The 23,291-nt window shown below is 53.0% G+C and overlaps 9 protein-coding genes across 9 annotated transcripts; 4 read left to right on the top strand and 5 right to left on the bottom strand.

Moving 5' to 3' along the window:
- Positions 1–1,795: 1,795 nt before the first annotated feature.
- Positions 1,796–4,660, bottom strand: IAQ61_009773 (uncharacterized protein; the record flags this gene model as incomplete). The annotated part of the gene is made up of 5 exons (XM_003838551.1): positions 1,796–3,232; positions 3,288–3,850; positions 3,907–4,006; positions 4,054–4,470; positions 4,526–4,660. 5 exons carry the CDS (start codon positions 4,658–4,660, stop codon positions 1,796–1,798), a joined length of 2,652 nt encoding a protein of 883 aa, XP_003838599.1.
- A 202-nt stretch (positions 4,661–4,862) lies between these two features.
- Positions 4,863–5,350, top strand: IAQ61_009772 (uncharacterized protein; the record flags this gene model as incomplete). The annotated part of the gene is made up of 2 exons (XM_066098527.1): positions 4,863–4,987; positions 5,224–5,350. 2 exons carry the CDS (start codon positions 4,863–4,865, stop codon positions 5,348–5,350), a joined length of 252 nt encoding a protein of 83 aa, XP_065951686.1.
- Positions 5,351–6,921: 1,571 nt separating this feature from the next.
- Positions 6,922–9,425, bottom strand: IAQ61_009771 (uncharacterized protein; the record flags this gene model as incomplete). Its single annotated transcript, XM_066098526.1, has 2 exons — positions 6,922–7,292; positions 7,421–9,425. 2 exons carry the CDS (start codon positions 9,423–9,425, stop codon positions 6,922–6,924), a joined length of 2,376 nt encoding a protein of 791 aa, XP_065951685.1.
- Positions 9,426–10,350: 925 nt separating this feature from the next.
- IAQ61_009770 (mitochondrial 37S ribosomal protein uS8m) lies at positions 10,351–10,950 on the bottom strand (the record flags this gene model as incomplete). Its single annotated transcript, XM_003838553.2, has 1 exon — positions 10,351–10,950. The coding sequence occupies one exon, from the start codon at positions 10,948–10,950 to the stop codon at positions 10,351–10,353; it is 600 nt and encodes a 199-aa protein (XP_003838601.1).
- Positions 10,951–11,604: 654 nt separating this feature from the next.
- On the top strand, positions 11,605–13,132 carry IAQ61_009769 (uncharacterized protein; the record flags this gene model as incomplete). The annotated part of the gene is made up of 3 exons (XM_003838554.2): positions 11,605–11,642; positions 11,702–11,868; positions 11,934–13,132. 3 exons carry the CDS (start codon positions 11,605–11,607, stop codon positions 13,130–13,132), a joined length of 1,404 nt encoding a protein of 467 aa, XP_003838602.2.
- An 848-nt stretch (positions 13,133–13,980) lies between these two features.
- Positions 13,981–15,534, top strand: IAQ61_009768 (uncharacterized protein; the record flags this gene model as incomplete). Its single annotated transcript, XM_066098525.1, has 3 exons — positions 13,981–13,988; positions 14,059–14,293; positions 14,359–15,534. The coding sequence occupies 3 exons, from the start codon at positions 13,981–13,983 to the stop codon at positions 15,532–15,534; spliced, it is 1,419 nt and encodes a 472-aa protein (XP_065951684.1).
- A 509-nt stretch (positions 15,535–16,043) lies between these two features.
- Positions 16,044–18,010, bottom strand: IAQ61_009767 (uncharacterized protein; the record flags this gene model as incomplete). The annotated part of the gene is made up of 4 exons (XM_066098524.1): positions 16,044–16,538; positions 16,597–17,118; positions 17,195–17,511; positions 17,635–18,010. 4 exons carry the CDS (start codon positions 18,008–18,010, stop codon positions 16,044–16,046), a joined length of 1,710 nt encoding a protein of 569 aa, XP_065951683.1.
- A 1,179-nt stretch (positions 18,011–19,189) lies between these two features.
- On the bottom strand, positions 19,190–22,196 carry IAQ61_009766 (uncharacterized protein; the record flags this gene model as incomplete). Its single annotated transcript, XM_066098523.1, has 5 exons — positions 19,190–20,431; positions 20,487–21,591; positions 21,657–21,740; positions 21,805–21,859; positions 22,061–22,196. 5 exons carry the CDS (start codon positions 22,194–22,196, stop codon positions 19,190–19,192), a joined length of 2,622 nt encoding a protein of 873 aa, XP_065951682.1.
- A 566-nt stretch (positions 22,197–22,762) lies between these two features.
- On the top strand, positions 22,763–23,196 carry IAQ61_009765 (uncharacterized protein; the record flags this gene model as incomplete). The annotated part of the gene is made up of 4 exons (XM_066098522.1): positions 22,763–22,794; positions 22,865–22,867; positions 22,967–23,056; positions 23,118–23,196. The coding sequence occupies 4 exons, from the start codon at positions 22,763–22,765 to the stop codon at positions 23,194–23,196; spliced, it is 204 nt and encodes a 67-aa protein (XP_065951681.1).
- Between the last annotated feature and the right edge of the window lie 95 nt (positions 23,197–23,291).

The following is a 23,291-nucleotide window of genomic DNA, read 5'->3' as shown; positions in this document are numbered from 1 at the left end:
TCTTAGAGGATGTCAGCCACACTTGGACGGTAAACAAGCAGCATCCACAATGCAATGTTGAATGAAACAGACTACTTTTGCTTTTGCTTTTGCAGTAGCCACATCATCTTTCCCGACCCTTTATCTTTTGCCTTTTCCGGATGAAACATACCGCGCCTTACAAGACCAATGCACTGTACAACATATATCCCCACACAATCACCAGAATCCCCCACCATTTCCAGTCTCGCACCCAAAAATCCATCTTCTAAACTCATTCCCTCATTCAATCAGCATGTACTCCCTTCCCAAACTCCTCACCCCAAAACAGCCCAAAACAGCCCGCCACAGACAAAGATGCCGTCTCACAACAAGACACTGACAGTGACCCCCCCTAAGGAAACCGTACGCAATGCAGCATAGCCAACACTGAACTAAACTTCACTGACTCTGCATTCCAACAACACATCATCTTTCCTTCCTTTTCCAAGACCGTGAACGCATAAACTCAAACACCAAAACCCCATCACCCCTCTTCTCTTCCCCAACCCATCCACCTACCCGCCCTTAAAAAACAGCCAATATAAACACACCCTGTATATTCCAAAACTGCCCACCGTAACAACACAACACAAAAAGCAACCCTATCCCCAACCCAACCTCTCCATCCCCCTGGAATTAAACACAGGACCTGCTGTCTCCTAGACAACAATCCTAAATCTGCATCTGTTACCTGTTTTAAGTAGAAACTCCAAAAGGTAAAGCGGGTGAGGCAGGGGGTTGTGCGGAATGTGTGCTGTAGTGGTGTTTGCATTTGTTGAGATGTGTGGTTTGATAGTATAGCGGGTGGGGTATGTTTATTGGGGGTGGAGAGGTGATGGCTGTGTAGACGTGATGCCAGTATAGACCTGATCCCATTGTAAACCCGATACCAATATTAACCAAATACAACCATTTCAAGTGCCAAACAACACTACCATCTACTCCCCTCCTCCCAGCTAACTGAATTTACAGTTAATACACTTATTTTCACCCCGCTCCTCCTCCTCTTTCCCCCAACCCCCCTCATCCCAACCAAACCCACACTCCCAACCACCAACACCGCATGTGAGACTAAATCCACCACGCTGTTGTGTTCTGTTGGTTTAGTGCCGGGAGAGAGTGTGGAAGAGTATCGTATGGCGGGGCGGGGCGGGAGGGGGAGGAGGACTGCGTGAATGGATTGGGTGGACAATGAACGATGAATAGTAGATAGTAAACGTTGGACAATACATGCTGGACAGTGGATGATAAGGGTTGGATAGTGCATATCAAATACGTAACCAGCGAAACAATGAACAACAACTAAACAGCAACCTAGCAACCCAGCCAGCCAACAACGCGCCCACACTACCCACCCTACCAGCAAACCCTCCCATCCCAATCCCCAACAAACCCCCCCCCCCCCCCCAAAACCCCATCATCACAGAGTGCACAGCCATACACCCCCAGCACCGCCCTTCCCACACACAAACAACCCCCTTCAATCGAAAACCTCCATTCACCAGGCAACAGCATGACTCAAAAGGCGAAAAATACATCGCGAGACAAAAGGCGAATAACATAGAGAAAATAGTCGTACGCCGTAAAATGATTATATTCTCGGCAGCGGGTGTGACAAGGCCATGCCATGCCATGCTATGTGGTCCGTATCCCTAATCCCTAATCCCTAATCCCCTAGATGCCGATAAAAAGTCGTCAACGCCAAACGCCAAAGTATATGCATGCATAGTCGCATCCATTCCTCCCCAGAATCCCCATCCCAGCAAAAACACCCTCACGCCGCAGCCTTGACAACCAACACACTAGCCCCCAACTTGGCCTCCCACACCTTCTCCGCCAAAAGACCAAGCGTACTCGACGCCGACGAGACATTGCGAATATCATCCGCATCCCCAGCGCTCAGCGCACTGTTTCTGCCAATATTCCGGCCTAGAACAATGAGATCGCCCGCGTTGCGGGGCGCCTGGCCGACCTCGATGCTAGCACGGGCAATAACGTCCGTGACGGGCGCCGTGGAAGTGACCGTCTCGAAGACGACGCGGTTTGCAATGTCGAGGGGGAGGGAGTCGCGGAGGGCGGCGAAGAAGGCGGCGTCTTGGTCGCGGCTGGGTTCTGTGGTGGAGATGAGTTCGCCGGCTTTGCCGAGGACTTGGGAGGATGAGGAAGTGGGTGTGTCTCCGAGGAAGGAGTCGGGTATGTCGAAGTGGATGATGGTTGCCGTGACTTGCGGGTTCTCGGCGAGTTGGAAGACGAGGCGGAGAGCGGCGCGGTCATCGTTGCCGCCGAAGAAGGGAAGGAAGATGTGGTGGCTGCGGTCTTGGATGGGTGCCGTCACTTGCTTCTCGCGAGTGCTGGCAAGACTGATGTTGCTGTGGGTTCGAGTGAGTTTGAGACGCTGCTTGGGTTCCTTGTTCTTGCTGCCGCCAAAGTTCTTGTTGACGAGTACGGCAACGGGCGTGCTGGCATTCTCAAATGTCGAGTTGACAAAGGATGTGTATGATGAAGCGGCCAGCTTGTTCTTCGTACCCTTGTCTTCGATGATAGCTTGCTCCGACATACCACCTGTCTCGCTCCACGGGAGAACGAGGAGGTCAGAGTCGGATGCTCGTGCGCTCAGGGTTTCTGCAAAGGATGACTCGGGCACGACTAGTACTTCACCACTGACTGCGAGATGGTGCATTCTGCCAAAGGTCCGGAAAGTATTCACCACAGGATCGTACGCAGTGTACGAGTCCATCTCAGAGACCTGCATGACAGACGATCCACGATCCGTCAGGTTCAACAGACGTAGCCCGTACGCTTCTACTGGACGAACTGGTTCAACAGAAGACTCTGTCGCTTCTTTGGTCGAGGTCAAGGCCTTGGAAGGATGTACTTTTGCAGCAGGCGCATCTGTGTTGCCACCAAAAAGGGAGGCGAATGCCAGAAGGTTAGGCATACTGTCCAATCGCAAGTAAATGGTCAGTCGCTTGATCTTCTGGGCCGCTAGCTTGTCGTAATTGAGGCTGTCGTCTGCGGATTCAGCGCCTTCCACGGGTTTTCCGGTATCCCAGTCGATGTCTCCCCTGCGCCACGACTCAACCTTCTTCTGGTACCAAGCAGGATAGAAGTAGATTGTCAATGGGGAAGAGGCAAACGTCGTGACAAGAGCCATGACGACAAAGATGGTGAAGGTTCGCGGACTGAGAATTCTCGCATTGAGACCAATATTCTGCACTTTTTAGCTCTGCACTTCTAGTTTTGGCGATTGGGAGAGAAATGCTTACCAGCACAATCAGTTCGACCAGACCCTTGCAACTCATCAGCGAACCGATGGCGAAGCACTCGCGCCACAGCATCTTGGTTCCACGAGCCGCGAGCGTCGCACTGATGAATTTAGAGAAGAACGCGACGGCGATGACACCAATGACGTAGGCCCAAGTTATTCCCGAGTCCAGGAGACCGATGTTCGTATTCAGACCAGAGAGGGTGAAGTAGAGTGGGAGAAAGAGGGCGCCAATGAGATCTTCAATCTTCTCGGCCACCTTGATGGCAAACCCTCCCTCATGCGGGCAGATTATACCGGCCATGAAGGCACCGAAAATCGGGTGGACACCAATGATGGCTGTGAAGAATGCTGATCCAAGGGCAAGTAGCAGCGTAAAACTAATGACTCCCTGCGAGGGGCCATCCTGAAGCGCGCCAGATCTGCGTAGAAAGTACACGAAAAGTGGCCGGACGAGGTAGACGAGAAATAACATGTAGCCGGCGCATGTTAGCAGTACCCAGAGCGCTGTCAGACCGCTTCCGGCATTGACGAGTGCAACGCAGAGAGCCAGCAAGATCCAGCCTAGGCAGCGTTAGCTTTGAAGTAGGAGAAAACGGGCACTCTGGACATGTACTCACCCACAACGTCGTTAGCAACACCGGCGGATAGGACGATGACGCCGACTGGGGTCATGAGAAGCTTCAACTCTGTCAAGATACGGCACAGGACGGGGAAAGCCTGGTAGATCAGCAATAGTTTCGTGTCTAATTGAGGAAAAAGCATACCGTGATAGCCATGGCGACTCCAATGAACAACATGAAGACGGGGAAATCGACGGGTACCATACCCGGTTCGTCTTTGAATTCGTTATGCAAGCCTACGGCGATGGCACAACCCAGTCCAAATGGGATTGCCATGCTGGCGACGCCGACATTGAGGGCGACTTTCCAGTTTCCCATGAGGAAGCGCAAATCGACCTCGAGACCGATGATGAAGAGAAAAAGCGTGAGACCGAGATTGGCGACCAGATTGAGATTTGCCATGGAAGCCTCGGGGAAGATGGACTGCTGGAAGCCTGGTATCCGGCCCATGACCGATGGACCTAGGAGGATGCCTCCGATAATCTCGGATATCACACGAGGCTGTCGAATTCTTGAAAGTGGCCAGTTCAATGCTCGACAGAAGATGATGATGATGCCAGCCTGTTGAATCACGGGATCAGCTTCAGCTCTCGATGATGAGTAAACATCAGCCTACCTGGATAATGAACAAAACAATCGGATGCTTCGCATCGTAATGGGCTGGATTTACGCCCTCAAGCACACCAGCTTGCGGCGGTGCCTTTTGAACCTCCGTCGCCGCCGCGCTCATAGAACTCATAGTCGACGACATGATGAGGAGCAGGTGGGGGGGGGGGGGGAGCAGCACTGGAGCCGAGAAGAAGGACTCAGCGTTGGAACCAAGTGGCCCCCAGCAACAGCAGCAAGCTCACAGCACGGAAAGGAAAAAAAGGGAAGCAATGCCGCGAAATAAAAAAAGAGGAGAAGTCGAGCCGTAGCAGCAACAGTAACAACAGCAGACGTCTTGCTTTCCCATGGGCTTTTTAAAAGAGCCAGGAGGACCGAGAGGCAAGGCCAAGACTGGGAAGAGGCGCTGTGATAGTCCTAGCGCCGAGTGGGATCGTGCAGGTGGTGTGGTTTGGCCAGTTTGGACATGCAGGTAGGTTTAGTAGGGTGTACTCTATGCGGCGGGAGCTAGCTAGCGAGGGGTGAGAGGCAACGAGCAAAGTGTTGCAACAGAAGTGGTGGATAGGGTGCGGGCTGACCGCGTGCATGTGATGCGGAGATGGCGGTCCTCGTGCTGGAGCGTGCTGGGGGAGGTTGCAGGTTGCAGGGAGGTGTTTGGGAGCCGTGTGTGGGGTTGCGAGGGTTGCGAGGGTTGCGAGGGTTGCGAAGAGACTCACCGCTGGAGTGCGGCGCGTGGTTGGGTACGAGGGCTGGTGGTGGTGGTGGTGATGGTGGTGGTGGTGGTGGTGGTGGTGACTGGTGGTGGCGGCTGCGCGTGGGCGGAGTTCCAAGCTGAAGGGCTAATCGGCCCAATGGCGATCAAATTGGCGGGCTGACTTTTTTCTTTGATCGTGAGAGTGGTTGCACCATGCACCATGGACGTCTGATGGCCAACACCCGTAATTGGAGCTGAGAGGCGATGCGATGTAGACACTGGTTGTTATAGCGTGAGAGCTCAACTGCATGTCGTCTCTCTGACATCGACAGCTATAGTACCGTACATGGCCCATCTTAGCTAGCCACCTACAGCACCTACCTTCTACTGATTTCTTTGTTCTTTTCCCCTTCGCTCCCCTCCCCTCTCTCTCTCTCTCAAAGGAATCATCTCGATCGCAATCGTGAATGTCCATGACTGTCCATCTCCGACAGCCAAGGCCTGGACAAGCCAGCTCTGCATCGACATACCTGCTCAGATGATATCACCGTCGCGCTGTCCATGCCAGATCTGCAGAAAAGAGTCATCTGCCTCCGAAGCTTGTAGAACTAAGGGCAAGTGAAGCCCCACAAATCCCTACGCCCGTCACGTGCAGATCCTGACCTGGGGGATCCACGCGCCTACCGCGACTAGCGCATCGGCCAGATAAGACGTTGCAAGACGTTGCAAGACGTTGCAAGACGTTGCGAGACGTTGCGAGACGTTTGCAAAGTAAACCTCTACTGTGCTCACTGTACTGGGTACATCCCCACGGCAGCCGAGCCAACCGTTTCAACTTGCCCAAGCTCAAAGCTACCGGAATAGTAGAGGATACCGTACATCCATCTCTGGACACCTGCCTGCCTGCCTGCATCAATACTACCGGTACTAGAGTACGACTCAAGACACTGCTAGGACTAACTCGGTCGCGCAGTCGTGCCTCTCTTACTACACTCGTAACGTACCAGGTCCCTTAATACAGCGAATAACAGTAACCCAGCCAAAATCAAAATACTTCCTTCATCCCAATCAACAACAAAAAACCGACACCTTCTCCTACCACCACAACCTCAATGGAACAACAGTGCTATCCAAACCCCAACCCCAACCCCACCACCCCTCTATCCAAAGCAAAAACAAAGGCACAATTGCCAACCACCCACAACAACCAAAAAAAAACATCCCTCCCACACCAACAACCAAACCCCACAACAACACTCAGGCCTTCAATTCCCCCCACTCTCCTACATATGTACTACTGTACACACCCCAAGCACCCCATGCAGACAAATGTCCGATGACGTCACCCATCGCTCACACTAATGTACCCTACGGTCCTCCCCGCCCCCTGTCACCAGCTGCATCGGCCCACGAGGATTCGTCTAACGAGAAAGAGACTATGATCTTGCATTGCAGTATAACAAGCGGAGATATATGACAATGCCGGACATCATCTCGCCATGTCCGAATATCTGGTACACCGGCGAGAAAATGGGCGCGCTGCTGGATTGGAATTTGCACTGGTCAGCTTGTGCGTGAGCGGGGTGAGTCAGTCTATGGCGTTTTTCACGAGCTTATCATCTTCATGTGCTATGTATCCCATATCCTAGATCCCAACCCACAAACTCCACACACAAATCCTATACCCTGCAATCCACAACTCCACGCCCACCCTACGACGCCGGACTCGGCGGCAACGCCCCCGTATTCCAACGCCGCGGCTCAGGCCCAAGACTATAATGCATGGTGCCTCCGGCTTCAAACACGTCTTCCCACGTCACCCAGCCTTGGTCCCAAGATTGGCCGTTGACTTTGAGGGATTGGATGTAGGAGGGGGGAATACTACCATTTCCATCCCTACTACTACTACTACCACCACCACCACCACCGCCGCCGCTCGTAGTGATAATAAGGGTCCCCCCGCTTGGTAAGCTAAGCGTCATCTTTTCAAACCAAGGGGCGAGGACGAGAAAAGTGGTTTGGCCTGTGACGGGGTAGAGACCGATCATTTGCCACTGAGGAAGTTCCGCATTAGCACCATCTCCTCGCGAAGTCCCAACGCGTAAATAAAAAGCACAGAAGAAAACAAAGGCGCGTACAAACGGAACAAAGGACGAAAGAAAACAAAACAAAACAAGACCAAAAAATTTTTTAAACTCACCAAAAGATTACTCTCCATAGCCCCCGCATCCGAATTCCCCGGCAACCCAGCCTCCCCACCACCATACAGCCTGCCAATGCTACGACTGCGATTGACACTGCGCCACTGCTCCCCAGCCACATAGTTATACAGATAGGGCGTGAAGAAACTAGGTTCATTATCCGCATGAAACAAGCCGATATCGAAAATCGCATTCAAGCGATCGAGAAAGCGGACATCGCCTCCAATGCGACGCTTCAGCTCTGCAACGTCGTGAATGGCGTTCATGCTGTAGATCCAGCTGCTGTCCTCGTACGAGGTGTCGGGCCAGTAGCAGCGGCCGCAGACGGTGGGGTCGGAGGGGGGAAAAGTGCCGTTGGACAGGCGGGGGGAGAGGAAGCCGGTGTGGTTGTGGGATGTGGTGTTTGGATTCCATTGGTTGCGCCAGTTGCGGCTGCGGTTTAGATAGCGCTTGGCTTCGTCTGCTTTGCCCAGGCCGAGGGCGACTTGGTACAGGGCAAAGTCGTTGGTTGCGTACTCGACGCTGCGAGAGACGGCGCGTGAGAAGCGCGGGGTGATGTAGCCGTGTTGCAGCCAGTCTGGGAGGGCGCCGCGGCCTTCTTTGGTGGATGAGTCGGGGGCTTTGGGGTCGAAGTTTGCGCGGGGGACTACTTCGGCGTCGGTTTGCATGGCTGCGAAGCCGTCGGTCCAGTTGATGGAGCCCCGGAGTCCTTTGACGTAGGCGTCGGCGAGGACGTTGTCTGCGTTGGAGCCGACTTGGACGCGGCCGTTGTAGTTGGAGGAGCGGGCGTCGGGCATGAAGCCGTCGCGTCGCCAGATGTCGATGAGGGAGCGGATGAATTCTTCGTAGGCCGTGGGCTGGAGTATGTGGAAGAGTGCAGTGTGGCAGCGGTGTGTGTCCCAGAGTGTAAAGATGTCGTCGTAGTAGGGCTCCGAGGAGGACCAGGATGGGTTTTCACCAGTGCGGTTGGAGGGGATGAGGAACATGCCGTATAGAGAGCTGTAGAGGAGTTGAAAGTCTTCTTCGCTTGAAGGTGTGATGTGAATTTTGCCAAAGACATCTTGGTTCCACTGCGATCTTGCGGCTTCTACAAGCGTGGAGAGTTCGGTTCGTTCTGGAATTTCCTTGTCGACATTTTGACAGGCTTTCTCGGTCGAGAGGAAAGAGATGCCAACGCGCGATGTGATGTTTGGCTTAGAAAAGGTAAAGACACCTCCTAATCTTGCCCTGCCGGATATCGTAGTCGGGTTACCGAAAATACGTGAGGCGCTGCCATTGCCACTGAAAAGCCGGGAGTGGATGGGGTGCTGATTGAATCCACCACAAAAGTATATCGTCCAGTCTGGTGACAGGTTCCATCCATTATTGTAGATACCATGGCCTTCATAGTGACCGTCTCGAAAGATACTGAAACTTCCCCCGGAGTAATGTTGCTCCCACTTGTACGGCCTGAAGCTAGGCAGCACGTGGGAGACATCAACAACAATGGACGACGTGCTGTTGCTTGGAAACGAATAAGAGTACAGGCCAGCATGTTCTGATGCTGCAAGCTCCAGAGTGACTCCATTCACCAAAGAAGTCCTATAGTACCCCACACTTCCCTGATCTGGCATGGCTCTTCGTTGGCTCAGATTCGCGAGCGGATCGGAAACGTTTCCAACGACTGGCATTTGTGAAACGACGCCATACTTGGGAGCACCGCCGGTTCCAGACTCGTGCATCAAACTAAAGCCCCAGACGTTGCCTTTGGGGAGATAGCCTGAATAAGCTTCATACGTCTGGTTTTCAACGTCTGGTCCCAGCTTCACCATGGCAAAAGGCTTAGCCACGACGCCTGGAAACCTATTGCCACCACGCTGTGTTCCTTGACTAGTGTTTTGGTGAGAAAAAGAGCATGGATGGGGTCTAGATACATACAACACGTTTACATATTGGCTGTAGTCGACATAGGCTGCCGTGAGCACAGGAAGTGCCAGCAAAGCTAGGCATCTTCTACCAGCAGAGCTAGGCATCATATATCCCTCGCTAGCATGCTGTCACTTAATAGCGAATGCCTTTACCGACGTACGATAACCTGTTCTGGGGATCTCCAACGTAGGTGCCAAGGATGGTGGTTTGGGAATGTAGTCGCAATGAGCCCCCTCCATCTACAGTAATTGAATTGGAAAAGACCATGAGGACCCCTGACTAGCCGCGTACCAAGCCCACCATGACTATATCGATGTAGTCTGAAGCCATTGACGCAGGGGGATTCGCGATACCAATAGACTCGGCCCAGGCCAATTAGCGTTTTGCGGCTGAATCTTGTATCTGAAGTCTCTGTCTTGTCAACACCAAAACCAATACTTTGTCATGATTGAAATATAAGAAAATAGGCCGGAAAATGAGTTGATCAAATCTTGGCTTTGGTTGTCACTCGCGATGCTGTGTGACCCTTCATAACGTGCGACTGTACTGGTCAGGTCCCGTTAGGGTGACCAATTTCGATATCGTGGTAGCCGGCCAATCACAGGCCTGAATGATAAAATCGAACATAGGCATTATTGTACTTTGCTTTCTGATTGCTTTTCTGTGATCGCTCTTCTCTTGCCAACCCGAGCAAGATGCCTGTGGTGATACCGCTGACTGTGCTGGGACGCGAGATTTCCCATGGTACCATGGTACTACCTGGTGTCGATGCCGATACCATGGGTCCAAGAAGGCGCTGGTTCTCCCCAAGCATTCTCATGTCCGTGGCTACCATGTCATTGTGCGTTATATTTCTACAGAGTTGCGTACAAGGGTACGATGAGTGGTTCCAGAGGTGACCCGGATGCCATGTCATACTGTTACAGAGATCCTTACAACTCCATGGCCATCCAATGCGGCCACTACTATGGTTCCCGGTGCTCTCTTCATGATTCGTACAATTCGGAATCCGCCTCTTGCCTCCCTTCTCCACTACCACACCCTACACAGCACCATGCCTCCCAGCTGCCGCTCCACGCATTCTCTAGCCTCCAATATCCCTCGATCTGTTGTGACGAACATGCACTCTCCTGGATGCGTCAATCCATCGACGTATTTTGCCTCTTGTGCCCTAGTGATCTTTCCCAAGTCTGCTGATGTGACCCATATTCGCCGTGTAGGTTTGGACACGAGCTTCATATTCTTCAGCACCGGCTCGTTTTGCCAGTACTTGAGGCCGAGCCACAGCCGTCTCCGCGCGGCGTTCTCTGGCACGTGTACGTCGTGAACTTGCTCCTGAGGCAGCGGTGATTTGGCAGCGCCCTTTCCTTCTATGGGGTACGCAAGCCAGGGCTCTTCCGCCAATGTTTTTGCCATGGCTTCCATTTTTTCGGGGTCATGTTGTGCTTGTAGGAGGAATGGCTTGGGTGGTGCTGGCCCGCCGAGTGTGACTGAGGAGAGGAAGCCTTCGCGCTGCAAACCCAGGGCGAGCTTGACATGCAGCTTGGAGACAGGGATGGAAGTTAATCCGAGCCGAGCCTTGGAGGCATTCTGCAGATGTGAACACACGGCTGCAAGGTTGACGAGGGACATGGTGGCGGATGTGGTGGGGGGGGGGGGGGGGGGTGGTAGTGACGGCGGTGATGGATTCGCCCTCGAATGGGCTGCGATGGGGCGGCGAGCGCGCTGGCTGGGCGAGATATTCCGTACTGATACGGCGCAGGATCAACTATCAAGCCCAGTATCGACGTCAATGCTTTCTTGCTTTGCGCTGCGTGTCAATCGCGCATCGAGTCGTTGGGGGCCTCTCGCGAAGGTCGGGGCCGCAAATTTCTGGATTGGCTCGGAGGTCCGAGTCACGGGTTGCGGACCTGGCCATTTCGCGGGCTGGCGGCTAGTCACTCTCCGCCCTAGAGTCGTGGGCGCTTCGACGACACAAATAGCAGAAGGCGCAGCGGCATTGACCAAAGCCGTCGAATCCTCATGAGGACATGTTTGGCAGCCTGGCCAGCTATATAGAGTCTCTGGTCGTGCAACTTTTAGATGTTTCTTTGCTTGTAACACCTGTTTGCTGCCTCATCACTCACCTTGGTGCTTGCTTATGGTACAAAGTGCCCCTCAGCATCCTTGGGCCTTGTAAACCTTGGGAGCTCACCAAGCTGACTGACTGACTGACTATTCACTGTTTTCCTGCCTGTCCACCTACCTACTTGTCTCCCCACTGTTTACTCTTGCAATCCATACACCATGCCCCCGCAGCAGGGAGAGGTGTCGCTTTTGACACTGTGAGCCCCCCATCCATCCTCTTTCCCTCAGACCTGGACTAACTCCATCACCACCACAGTTTCGCAGACATTCACTACTACATTTCCCCACCCTCCCAAATCCCTCCACACCATCGCTTCGACAAAGGCTCCTATGTCTACCTCTACCACAACCCTATGCACCAGACTGGCCGGATAGAAATCGCCAACCACGCGGGCACTCCCAACCAGGATGCCTTTGCTGGCCGTGAGTCCTTGAACCAAGGCATATGGCATGTGCATTGCATGCTAACAAAACATTTTCTTACCCAGAATTGGACACGATAAAGATTGAACAAACATACAAGCACCCATGCCTCTTCACAATCACAGTCGACGCTTTTCGCAGTCAGTCTGGCAGTCCTGCGTCGACCCCCCACCAGGATGTTTCACAATGGCACCTGCCCACACCAGATCCCAACAACCAGGGCAAATACATGTATAGACTCCACACCCTAGATTTATATTTCTGGACACCGGAAGACTCGAGCTTGTTCCTCGACTCGATTCGCAGGGTGCTGCAGCCACACCAGTTGCAGATCGTGAGCAACCCCAACGCTACACCCACTCATTCCGAACACAAAAACGACGCCCTGAGCCCAGTCATTGCAAGGCTGGAAAGCGTGGCTATTTCACACAACAGCCGAACGCCAAGCGTGGGCACTACGCAGTCGTTTCCAGGACCACCGGCAGCCCCAGCGCCTGCTTCCAGTCCGCCCAGCGAGCAACCACCCAACTATGCTCCCATGGCCTATAACCCTGCTGCTCCTGCTGCTCCTGAACCCATTGCCCATCGAGAGAAGACGCCTCCACCGCCGGACGCGGCCAATGGGACTGGACTTGGTAGTGCGGCCATGCACGATGCCCATGCACCGTACAGCAACCCTCTACAAGCATCGTATGCACCGCAGCCGACCTCGACTCCCTATATGCCGGGTCCACCAGCACCTGGCCAGGGCTTCAGCGGGCCTCCCAGTATGCACCGTAGCAATACGTCGGGGTCGTTCCCAAGTGCACCTCAGAGTCCTCCGTCCTTTGCGCCCCCACCGTCGGCACCCCCGCCAGGACCGTACAACGGGACACCGCCGCCCAATCTGAGCCGAGCGTCGACGATGGCGACCCAGCAATATGCAACCTATCCCAGCTCACCTGGCTTCCCACCTGCTCCTCAGTCACCCCCTGCGCATGGTGCTTTACCGTCGCCTGGCTTCCCTCCACAACACTATCAGCCAATGGCCTCTCCCCCTCCTGGAGGGTACTCGCAGTTTCCCTACGGTAGCACGGCCGGACAGGTGCCTGGTGCAGATGCACAAAACGTGCAGCAGCAGCTGTATAGGCCAAGCGAGAGTGAAGCGGCGGTTGTAGATCATAATGATGCAAACAAACAGCCATCATCGAACTTGGGGAAGCGGGTGGAAAAGGTGGAAAAGGGGGTAGGAAGGTTCTTGAAGCGGCTGGACAAGAAATTGTAATGTGAAGAGGGAGGACGGCGGGTAGTGAATGATGGATTGTTTTGTAGCCCTCCTGTGGCCAATTTAGCCAGCGCCGCGATTCCATGGCCGATTGTACCTCTTATGGCATATGTACCAGATACATGGCTCCGTATCATGCATCGAATCATGACCGTGACGGGGCGCCACAAATTTGACCAGGATTCATGTTCCAGCCACAGGCCCCCCACTTCCACTTCCACTTTCAGAGATGGCCGCTACCGGGGGGATAAATCAAGCAGCCCAGCCCAGCCTGTCATCATTCAAGCAACAGCAGCGACCAGCAGGTTTTGGGCATGACAGGATGCGAACGTTTGCATACATTGCATCATATCATACATCTCCTACCTACTCTACTATCCTGATGCCCTGAACGCAGAGCAGCTACGTGTCAAGAGGTACTCTCGTCGCACAATTGTGTTCAAACACCGGTGGTCAATCGTTGTCCAAACGTTCGTGGAATTCCCCCCTCGAATTGGGTGTCCCACACCTTTGGCCTTGTCATTTCCCGAAAAGCCCCAGCCACGTTTCCCTCTTTCTAGATCTTCTACATAGAGTCGCGTAGCCCTGCCTGCATCGCCGGCCCCGACATTGCCTCTTTTCCGGGTGCGGTCTACCTATCCTTGCCTTCAGCCTGGCGCCAAGTCCAACTCGAGGCGCAGTCCCAACCCAACATCTACTCTACTGACTCTACTCTACTTTGCCCATCTCACTTACCCATCTCATTTACAATCCTTCCTCTCTACTGCTTTCTACACTACTTCGCCGTTAACAACCCTACTTCCCCCCGTGGCAACGGCCGCGACCACCAGACCGAAACGTTCTAGCCCATGTACGGGTACCGGTAAGCCAATAGCGCGAAACAAAGACCAACCGGGGCATCAGGGTGCTGGTGGAAGCTCGGACAGGTCCCCACGTCGCCAGAGTGATCTCATAGCGACAAACGACAAACAAACAAAGCTCCTGGGAACAGGATTCCAGGCGTCAAAGAGGCTGACAGTGGGAAACATCTGGATCGCATCTGGACCATTGGCTGCCCTTGCATACCATGTGGTTGCCCTCACGGGACGTAACGGAAGGCGCGTTGGCGAGACGGATGGAGAACCAACACAAGACATTCCTCGTGGTACGCTTGCTTGGATCGTACGCGTTGCAACAGACCCCCAACGCTCGGCTTCTTTGTTTCCCACTGACCCCTCTGACCTTAGATTGGAATCATAGCCTTTGCCATACTCGCCATCTCCATTACCACCTATTTCTTCCGTCACAGATGGGGCCGGCGCTCCCACCTATCACCAAAACCAAAAGACGCTTCTCAAGGCAAGCTCCCTTCGTTGTTCTTGTGGAGAAATATTCGCAAGAGGTTCGGCCGCAATGGATACTCGACGAGTTTGCAGGATACCGCCTACCGTGGCAGCTCGAGTAGAGCAAGCCATGAGATGAGTCGGGCGGCAACCGACCCCGAGAGGCAGAATGGCGGCACCAATGCGGCTGGTGTTGATAGAAACACGTCGGTCCGCAGTGTCATGACATTGCCAGCCTACTCGCCCGCAGTAAGAGAAAACGAGCGCGTGCTGGCACGAGAAGGCGAAAGAGGAGGCATCGACTGCGTCATCGAACTTCCAGAAACCCTGGATGAGGAGGAACAGCAACGAGAGGAGGAGATGGAGTCGTTATACCAAATCAGATTGGCGCGACGCATCGAAGCCGCAGAACGCGAAGCACTACGACAGGCCAGGCGAGAGGCCCGAGCACGAGGCGACATACAAGCACTCGCAGATTTACGACGACAGGCAGAAGAAGCAGCAGACCGCACGATATCACAGATACTCATTGAAGAGCACCAAAACAGGGTCCGCAGTCGCGACCGACGAGTGTCCTCGGTAGCCTACGGTGACCTAGGCGTAGCCAGGCACGATGGTACACGCCTGCGGGCCAACTCGTCAGAAAGCGATCATCGGCCTCTGCTCGACTCTGCAGCATCCATCTCTGGACAGAGTGGGCAATCGCGTAGATACACGGGCAACACTCTCGACCTGACCGATTCCCACCGCCGCGGACTCTCCGTCACCTCCCTAGACTCAGACTACGATTTTGCAGACCCATCTCGTACTAATTCCCGCACCGATTCCCAGACAAATGCTAACAACGACGACTTTGAAGTCGTCCCGCTTCATCCGGAAAGAAGTCACGGCAGCAGTGGAATCCCATCTCCTCAAGCCGAGATTCCAGAAGAGGCACCTGCGTATGAAGATCCACCAAATTACGAAAGTCCTACCAATTCGCGGGCACCCCAATTGCCCACTCTGGAAAGACTACCAAGCATACAGGTTACGACGGAGCCTACGCCCGTCGAAGAGCAATCGCAAAACTCTTCGCGATAGTGCGCAAGAAAACACTTATGAGATAACGAAGTCATGGGAACCATGGCGTCTTTTTGCATTTGTCACATTTCTTCGGCTACATATTCCAAGCATCTAATACGGCGCAAGTAAACGGGAATCTATTGTAACACCTTTTCAGCATTCAATGGAGATGGAGCGAAAACCAAGTTTTGGTTGATACTTACCTTGAGTACAGAGTCAGTCTACTTACCCCTACGGCTAATTTGACTTTGCAATAACAAGAAAGAGTTTTGTAAATTTGTGTTATGGGATATTCAGCATAATTCGCAGCGATTCTGCCTTACTAACATGAAGACATCGGTCTCGCTTGTATTGCAAGTAACCGCTTCATGTCATACATGCGGCTGTGAAGCCGAGACGTTGAGACAGGAAGGCGATTTTATGCTTTTGGAACGATTGATCAAGAACACAGCTGATTCGAAAGAAAATCATTCATTCCTTGAGCCCATCGACATTGAGCCAGTATCGATCAAAACTATACATCAACTTTACATTGCACTTCCCTCCGGCACCCACTTGGCCGTCCAAATCCTCATGCGTTTCCCCCAAATGATCATAGGAATCGTAGCCAGACCGAAAGCCCCCATCAGCATACCAAAAATGCCAAACGGTTCAGCCGGACCCGCCTTCTTTACCCAATCACTCACGAAAAACGTCCATGCAAAAGACACAATCGATCGCACAAACGTAACAGCCACAAAGCAGTCTCCAGCCACGGAGCTGTACGACTCAATCAGGTAGTTGAAGCCTACACTGGGTGCCTGCATGAGCCCAACAGATACCATGCCCAGACCGAATTGCAGGCCGACCCAGCCGGTGGAAGAGGGGTTCTGCGCAGCAAAGCCGAAGACAAGGGCGCCCGCTGTGGCAATGAAGAGGGCAGGCAGAGCGGTGACGAGTCGGGATTCGGGCTCTGTGAAGCCGTGAATATTTTTTGTTGCGAGGCGTTGGGTTGTAAAGTCTGAGATGAAGTATGTGTAGACCTGTTGTGGACATGGTAAGCAGGTGAAGAGTGTTGTGTGGAAGATGTAAAAGACTTACACCGCCAAGGATAGCACCGATGATACCGCCAATGTTGATGAGACCAACGTCTTTGCCCCAGAGGTAAGGCGGGGCGGCAACCAGTTGAGGCCCGATGGTGCTCATGGTGACGATGAGACCGACCAAACCCGCATACCATCCGGACACAAGCCACACACCCGGAAGTCTCATGACCTTGTATGGCGCCGCAAACTTCTTTGCAATACCAGGACGGTACGAGATGAGTTTCAGAGAGCGCATGTACGAGTACGCTGGGTACGAGGCGGGCGCAGAGTTTGCAACGACAACAGCAGCTTCTTTGTTGTGGAAGCCAGACTTTTCGCCGTCCTCGGACATGGAAATGGTTGCTTGGGGGCGGTCGTAGAGCGTCTCAGCTTGGAAGACGAGGCAGAGCGCGAAGGTGATGGCGGAGAGGAGCACGTTCATCCAGTGGAGCCAGGCGAGGCCCATGGAATCGACAATGTAGCCACCTGCAACACCACCGACTGTCGATCCAAGCGATAGAAAGACCGTGTATAATGCCTGCATGATCCAAAACTAGTCAGCACCCATTCACACCAATCTTCCCATGTCAAGCTTGCCGAAAAAATAACCATACCATGGCACGACCACGCTGATGCACAAAGAAGATCTCGCCCACCACATCCGGCGAAACCGCATCAGCAGGCGCCCCTCCAATCCCCATAAACAGCCGCGCCACCAGCAAGCTCTCAAAGCTCGTAGCCAGCCCAGCCCACATGCTCGACAGCACAAGCAGCAGCAAACTCCCCAGAATCACAGGACGCCGACCAAATGTGTTGGCCAGCGGAACCCACCAGATATTAGCCGCACCCACCATCAACACATTGACAGCAATCAGATTTGTCAATTTAGCAAAGCCCACTGGTGGTGTCCCAAACACGGGTGTTGCTGCATCTGTAGGACGTGGGAATACCGTCAGCCACTTTGTTTCCTTTCCCCCCCCCCTCCCTACCTACTGCGCGTCACAAAAACCGGCCCAGACAAAAATGGAACCTAAAAGAAACAGGAAGCACGTACAAATCGGCAGCGCACTCGACATGGACGCACTCGTCACATTTACAACAAACGGATGCAAGGACAAAACGCCCAGCATCGCCAATTTCCTCCAAACGGGTAGGTTCAGCGGATCCGCGGGGTCGGTCGTGGGTTGCGGTACCAGGCGTATCTCGTTTTGCGGGATTTGCGAGGCGGTTTGTTCGAGATGATCTGTGGGTACATACTGCGGCGTTAGTAAGGTGGTTGGGGTTGGGATTTGGGAGAGGAAGTTTGAGAGAGGGGAGTTTGGGGGTTTGGGAGGGAAGGGGGGCGCACCAATTAGTGTTGAAGTCCCAGGTGGAATTGCGTTTTGTACGGTTTGTTTTGAGAGGGTGAGGGCGGTGCGGAGGGTTGTCATTGTAGCGGTGTTGGGGGCTGGGGGTTGATGCTGGGGGTTGAGATGGATGGGGATGGCAGATGGCAGATTGCGGACAAGTGATGGCAGATGGCAGATACAATATACTCCGTAGACACAGCGTATCTATATATACACTACAATCCCAAAGTAAAAAGCAGAGCTCACAAAATTCGTTGCAGTACACAGTTCCACAGTAAAGGGTTGGAAGCGTTTGAGATAAGCTTATATATATATGTCCATCTCTCATCTATCTCTACATCCCTCGCCCACCCCACCCCATCCCGCTAGCATACCCACCACACCTAGCATACACACATACACCCTCACCCATCCCAGCATCACACTCCACACACTCCACCTCCTCACACACGCACATTTCATCCGTCCAAGCACAGCACTGCTACCCTGCATCCTGACGCAGCGTTCCGGACTTGGCTTGACCTGGCTTGGCTTGGCTTGGCTCGGCTCGGGATGTGGAGTTCGAGTCAAAGTGTGGATGTAGATGTAGACGTGCATGTGCATGTGGAAGTACGGTAGGAGTTGGCTAGGCTTGAATGGGGAGAGTATGGTGGGTGGCGGTGCGGGAGTGATGGGTGGTGGTGGGGGGGGGGTATGTGAGATGCGAGATGTGAGATGCGAGATGTGAGATGCGAGATGTGAGATGCGAGATGTGAGATGCGAGATGTGAGATGCGAGATGTGAGATGCGAGATGTGAGATGCGAGATGTGAGATGCGAGATGTGAGATGCGAGATGTGAGATGCGAGATGCGAGATACAATACTGTTGCAATAGGTACCGTAGACTAGGGTGTGTGTGGGTAGGAGTAGGGTGTCCAAGTGCGGGTGGACCCGCGGTTAGTCTGCGCCACGGGGGCTATTTTCTGGGGCCGGGGCCTGGGGATGGGTGTGGGTCTCAAAGTTGGAAGCCAGATAGAAACGGGTTGGTTTGATGCGCGGTGCTGTGAGGAGGGGGGTTTATTATTTTTTGGTTAGTATTGGGTGTGAGTTTCAAGTTTTATCTTATCATTGGGACGTGCGGGATCTGGCTGGAGTGCATGGTGTGGTGTGGAGTGCGGATTCAGGGTGTCATTTCAGAATGTACCGGTACATAGGTACGGTACATGTCAAGGCTCGGGCGCAGATCAACAGCCGAGGGATACGGCAGACTCATTCGTCTACCTACCTACAAGATGCAGACCGCAGTCCCTCGAGCAGCAGCACAAGATTCCCCACGAGCGGCGGACACGCCTCGACCGCATCATACTGGCCCCTGAGCAGGTGAATCAACTCATCCATGACGCCGGCCAGATTGTCCAACGGCACAATGGTCTGTGAGCGCAGACTGCGGATCGAGGGGATCCCACGATCCAGCGTGATGAATCGCCGTGCGTTGAGCACGTCGTCTCCGTTGAGTATCGCATTGATCTGCAGATTGTCAACCGGACTTGATGCTGCGCTCGATTGCTTCAAGTAGCCGTAGGCCCATAGTATCAGGCCGGCGTGATAGACGGTGATGGCGTTGAAGTTGGACAAGAGCGGCTTGGGTAGGCCCTCGGCAGCACGCAAGACTTGGCCCGCATGCCACAGCGCCTGGCGCGCGGATACGCTGTCTGTCCAGTCTCGGAGTCCGGGGTAGACGGCGCGGGCTTCTTCCTGGCCCTCGATGCCGGCGAAGAGCTGGATGTTGTCGAGAGGGGCGTTGAGATGGACGAGGGTGAGTTCGAGGGTGAGTTCGGAGCTTGGGGTGAGTGGGGGGCTGCTGAGGCGGAAGTCCTCGAGTTGCTTGGTGAGCTCTTGGTAGCGCGAGGAGAGGATGAGGCTGTTGTTTGCTGCTTTGTGGGGGCATTTGGTGAGGCTGGCCATTTGGCGGTATTCCCAGACCATGCCCCACATCATGTAGAGGTATGTTGTGCTGGCGTGATCGTGATGTATGAGGTCCAGATTTAGGACGCATTCGATTGCCGAAGGACGTTTGGGACTGGCTTGTATCGTTTCCAGGTAGGCTGCTTTCCAGGAAGCAGCAGACTTGGCTTGCCAGAGAATGTTGGGACTTGGTAAGGGGAGTTGCATTTCCGAATAAGTCATTAGCGGCGGTTTGAGTAAAGCCATGGAAGATTGTCTGTCGAGCTCGAATGTACGATGTACCAAGCGGAGATAGGATTCTTGGTGTACCCAGGATAGCCATTTAGTCTCCAGTGCTTGGCCCTGTGCATCTGGCGAGGGTGCGATTTCCTTCCAGGTGGAATTGCGGAAACGACCGCCACGTCTCAGCATGGTCATCAAGGGTTGGAGGAAGCTTTCTGCAATCTCCATCTTACGACTGATGCCACTCCACATGCCAATCTTGAGTTGGAGGAAGAGGTTTCGGACATGTTGCAGATCTCTGATGGCTGTATGATCTTCATCAAAAGCCCTGCCTTGCTAGTCACACGGGTCAGCTTGCGTTATAGTGGTCTCGTGTTTCGAATCAACTTACACTAACTCGAGATGCCTCATGCAGGGCGAAGCCAAGCTTCCGCAGAGGTATATCCGGGGTCATGGCCGCTCCCGCTGACACTATACATGCTAAGAGTTCCGGACTTATTCTTGACGGCGAGAAAGTTGGCAGATGTAACCATGTCTGTGCATCCAAGGAGGGTGAAGTCAAAAAGTATTGGATCAGGCCGTCTAGTAGCTCAACACTTGGGAAAGCAGACGCGATCCGTCTCACGTTTTCTGGGCTACATGTACCAATTACAAGGGCTAATAGTCGGTCGCGGCTCGCGCGATTTAGTTTCTCTACAATTACACGGCGTTGCGTAATGTTCGAGCGATAGTTGCCATCTCTTTCATCTGCAAAGGCAAGATCCACTTGCTCTGCACTACTAAAATCTTTGTTTGGCTGTGGAAGATATCGCCAGATACTTTGTTTGAAAGCTTCTGTGCCTACGGGGACACTGCCGTTGTCAGAAAGCTGTATCTCAGGGCCCAGGGCTTCGGTCGATGGAGTGCCAGCTGCAAATGGCACTTGCAAATTGTACTGATCCAGAAGTCCAACGTCGACTTCAGTCAGTCCAGTGTCCAGGTCGAAACTAAGGTCCATAATTCCACGCGGAGGGGCTTGACCAGACATGAACAATTCGAAGGGAGGAGGATTACGAAAGCTGTCTGGTAAACCAGGGTTGTTTCCAGTCGTTTGATCAAATTGTGGGATGGATTGGCTGAAAAAGGCCAAAGAATTCGTCGAATCTTCGTTGTATGACTGAAGCATATTTATCGGGGGTTGCATCTCGCCTGCTTGGAGCATAGACCTTTTGCGACTGTGCGAATGAATATCATGATGCATCATGCTGGCTGTATCCGCCATTGTCAAAGATTGAGGATCCTCGAATTGCTGTGAGCCTCCAATACTTCTCATACTTACCATGGCAGACTGCTCAGAACTATCGTCCTGGCCAGGTGCTGACGACGGGTGATCAAAGCCGTTTGAGAGATCTAGAAGATCATGTGCTGCATGAACAGCATCTATCTCATGTGTTTCATCTTCTCCTGTGGTCGAGGCTTCGGGTACTCGGCAAGGGATATCTTTCTTCTTGCATCGACTACATGGTTTTTCATCCTCACATCGAAGGTGACTTTGTGAACAAGCCTCGCAGGCTTGTACTACCTGGTGTCTCTTGCAATTTCTCGCTTCTGCCGCTTGCTAGCAGACTCCGACCTGTGGTTTGTCACATGCCTCTTGAGGAGGTCTCTGTGCTAGGTTAGAGGAATGATAACTTGACACTGACAGGTAGTTATATAGTAAAGCTACTTACATGCGCGCAAAGCCTTTGGAGCAGACTGGACAAATGTAAGGCTTGGACTTCGTGTCTGTATATCATGAGTCAGCATAGGCTGGGTACTTTAAAAAAAAACTTGACTAGGTAGTGATGATGCATTGGCGATCCTTACGTTGCCAGTTGTGTGATGAACTACAGGCGGATGAGGACCAACTTCGCCATCACGGATAGTTCAAGGTGAAGTATTGACACCTATACAGTGTCCTAAGAATCATCAGACTTGCAGACTTACGCGCTCTCACGTGTCTCGTGAGGTGATCCGCCCTTGTGAAAGAGCGCTTGCATGTGGAGCATTGAAATAACCGCGCGGGCTGGTTTACTTCGGGCAGAATTAATTGTTCGTGGGTTTGGGTAGTTGTTGCTTGCATAGTGGAATCTACACTCAATTGTACCGAGCGACGACTTCTCGGGATAGTGAAGTGGAGGAGATTTGAAAGCGGTCGCGAGCGTGGAGGGGTTGAGACAAATGTGACGGGGTAGTTAGTGCGGATTGAAGTGCATGACGCGTTGGCATGCCTCGGCTAACGTTATCCGCTACGCTTGTCTCCCCCACATCGCGACGGTTTGCTGCGATCTACCAATATGGACCGGCTTAGTATAGATTTCATTTACTATGATCACGGCAGTTCATCACCTCCAGTACATCCTTGAGGCACATTGATCCGAATTGGATACGACTGTGCCTACCTAAGTCAACAACACCCCCACCACAGCCAAACGTTATACAGCCTAGACATCAAGCAAGAGCTACTATCGATCCAATTCTCTCTCAGCAAAATCACAATGTGGAAATATTCAATTCTAGTGGCCCAATTCTTTTCAATTGGTTCAAGAATTATGTTTGGTGAAGAGTGACAGACTCCCACTACTGGACAGTGTGTGGCGACATGGTGGGCGCTCCGTAGGATCTGAAGACGTAACTCACCTCAACAACATGGCGATAAACCCCAAGTCCATAAATTCACCGTAAGCTTACATTCACCCCAAGACATACATCGACTGCGACCCGGTACCTGACCTCGAACCGTGCGAAAAGCAGGTAAGCATTTTCGGTGAAAACCATTATCCATGCACAGCCAGTTGCGGAGTTCGATCAAATCCCTGACATACCGGTATATCTCGTACTGATCAGATTCAGCTGGAAGGGCCGACCCACGACCATGGTCAGCATGGGCCACCGTGCGTACATTCAAGGAGAGAAACTTACAATACCCTCACAAACTTCGATGTACGCCTCTGATCACTCTATGAATAGACATAATCTATCCTGACCGTACAATTAACAACAGAACACACGTTATAGGCTTCTCCACAAGGTGTCAAATAGCCAAACCACGAAAGTTCAGATGTTCGACTAGGATTACCTAGGGTCGGGAGACATAAGTTAGAACTCTGCGCGGCGTGGGGACGTGCTATCGGCTACTTCCTCTCGGCCCGCCTGGTGTATACTTTCTCTCCTTCGA

The sequence above is a fragment of the Plenodomus lingam genome (genome assembly GCF_022343315.1).
Source record: "Plenodomus lingam strain CAN1 chromosome Unknown contig_6, whole genome shotgun sequence".
NCBI lineage: Eukaryota > Fungi > Ascomycota > Dothideomycetes > Pleosporales > Leptosphaeriaceae > Plenodomus > Plenodomus lingam.
The sequence above is the reverse complement of the archived record's forward strand: the minus strand, read 5'-3'. Positions and strand labels throughout refer to the sequence as shown.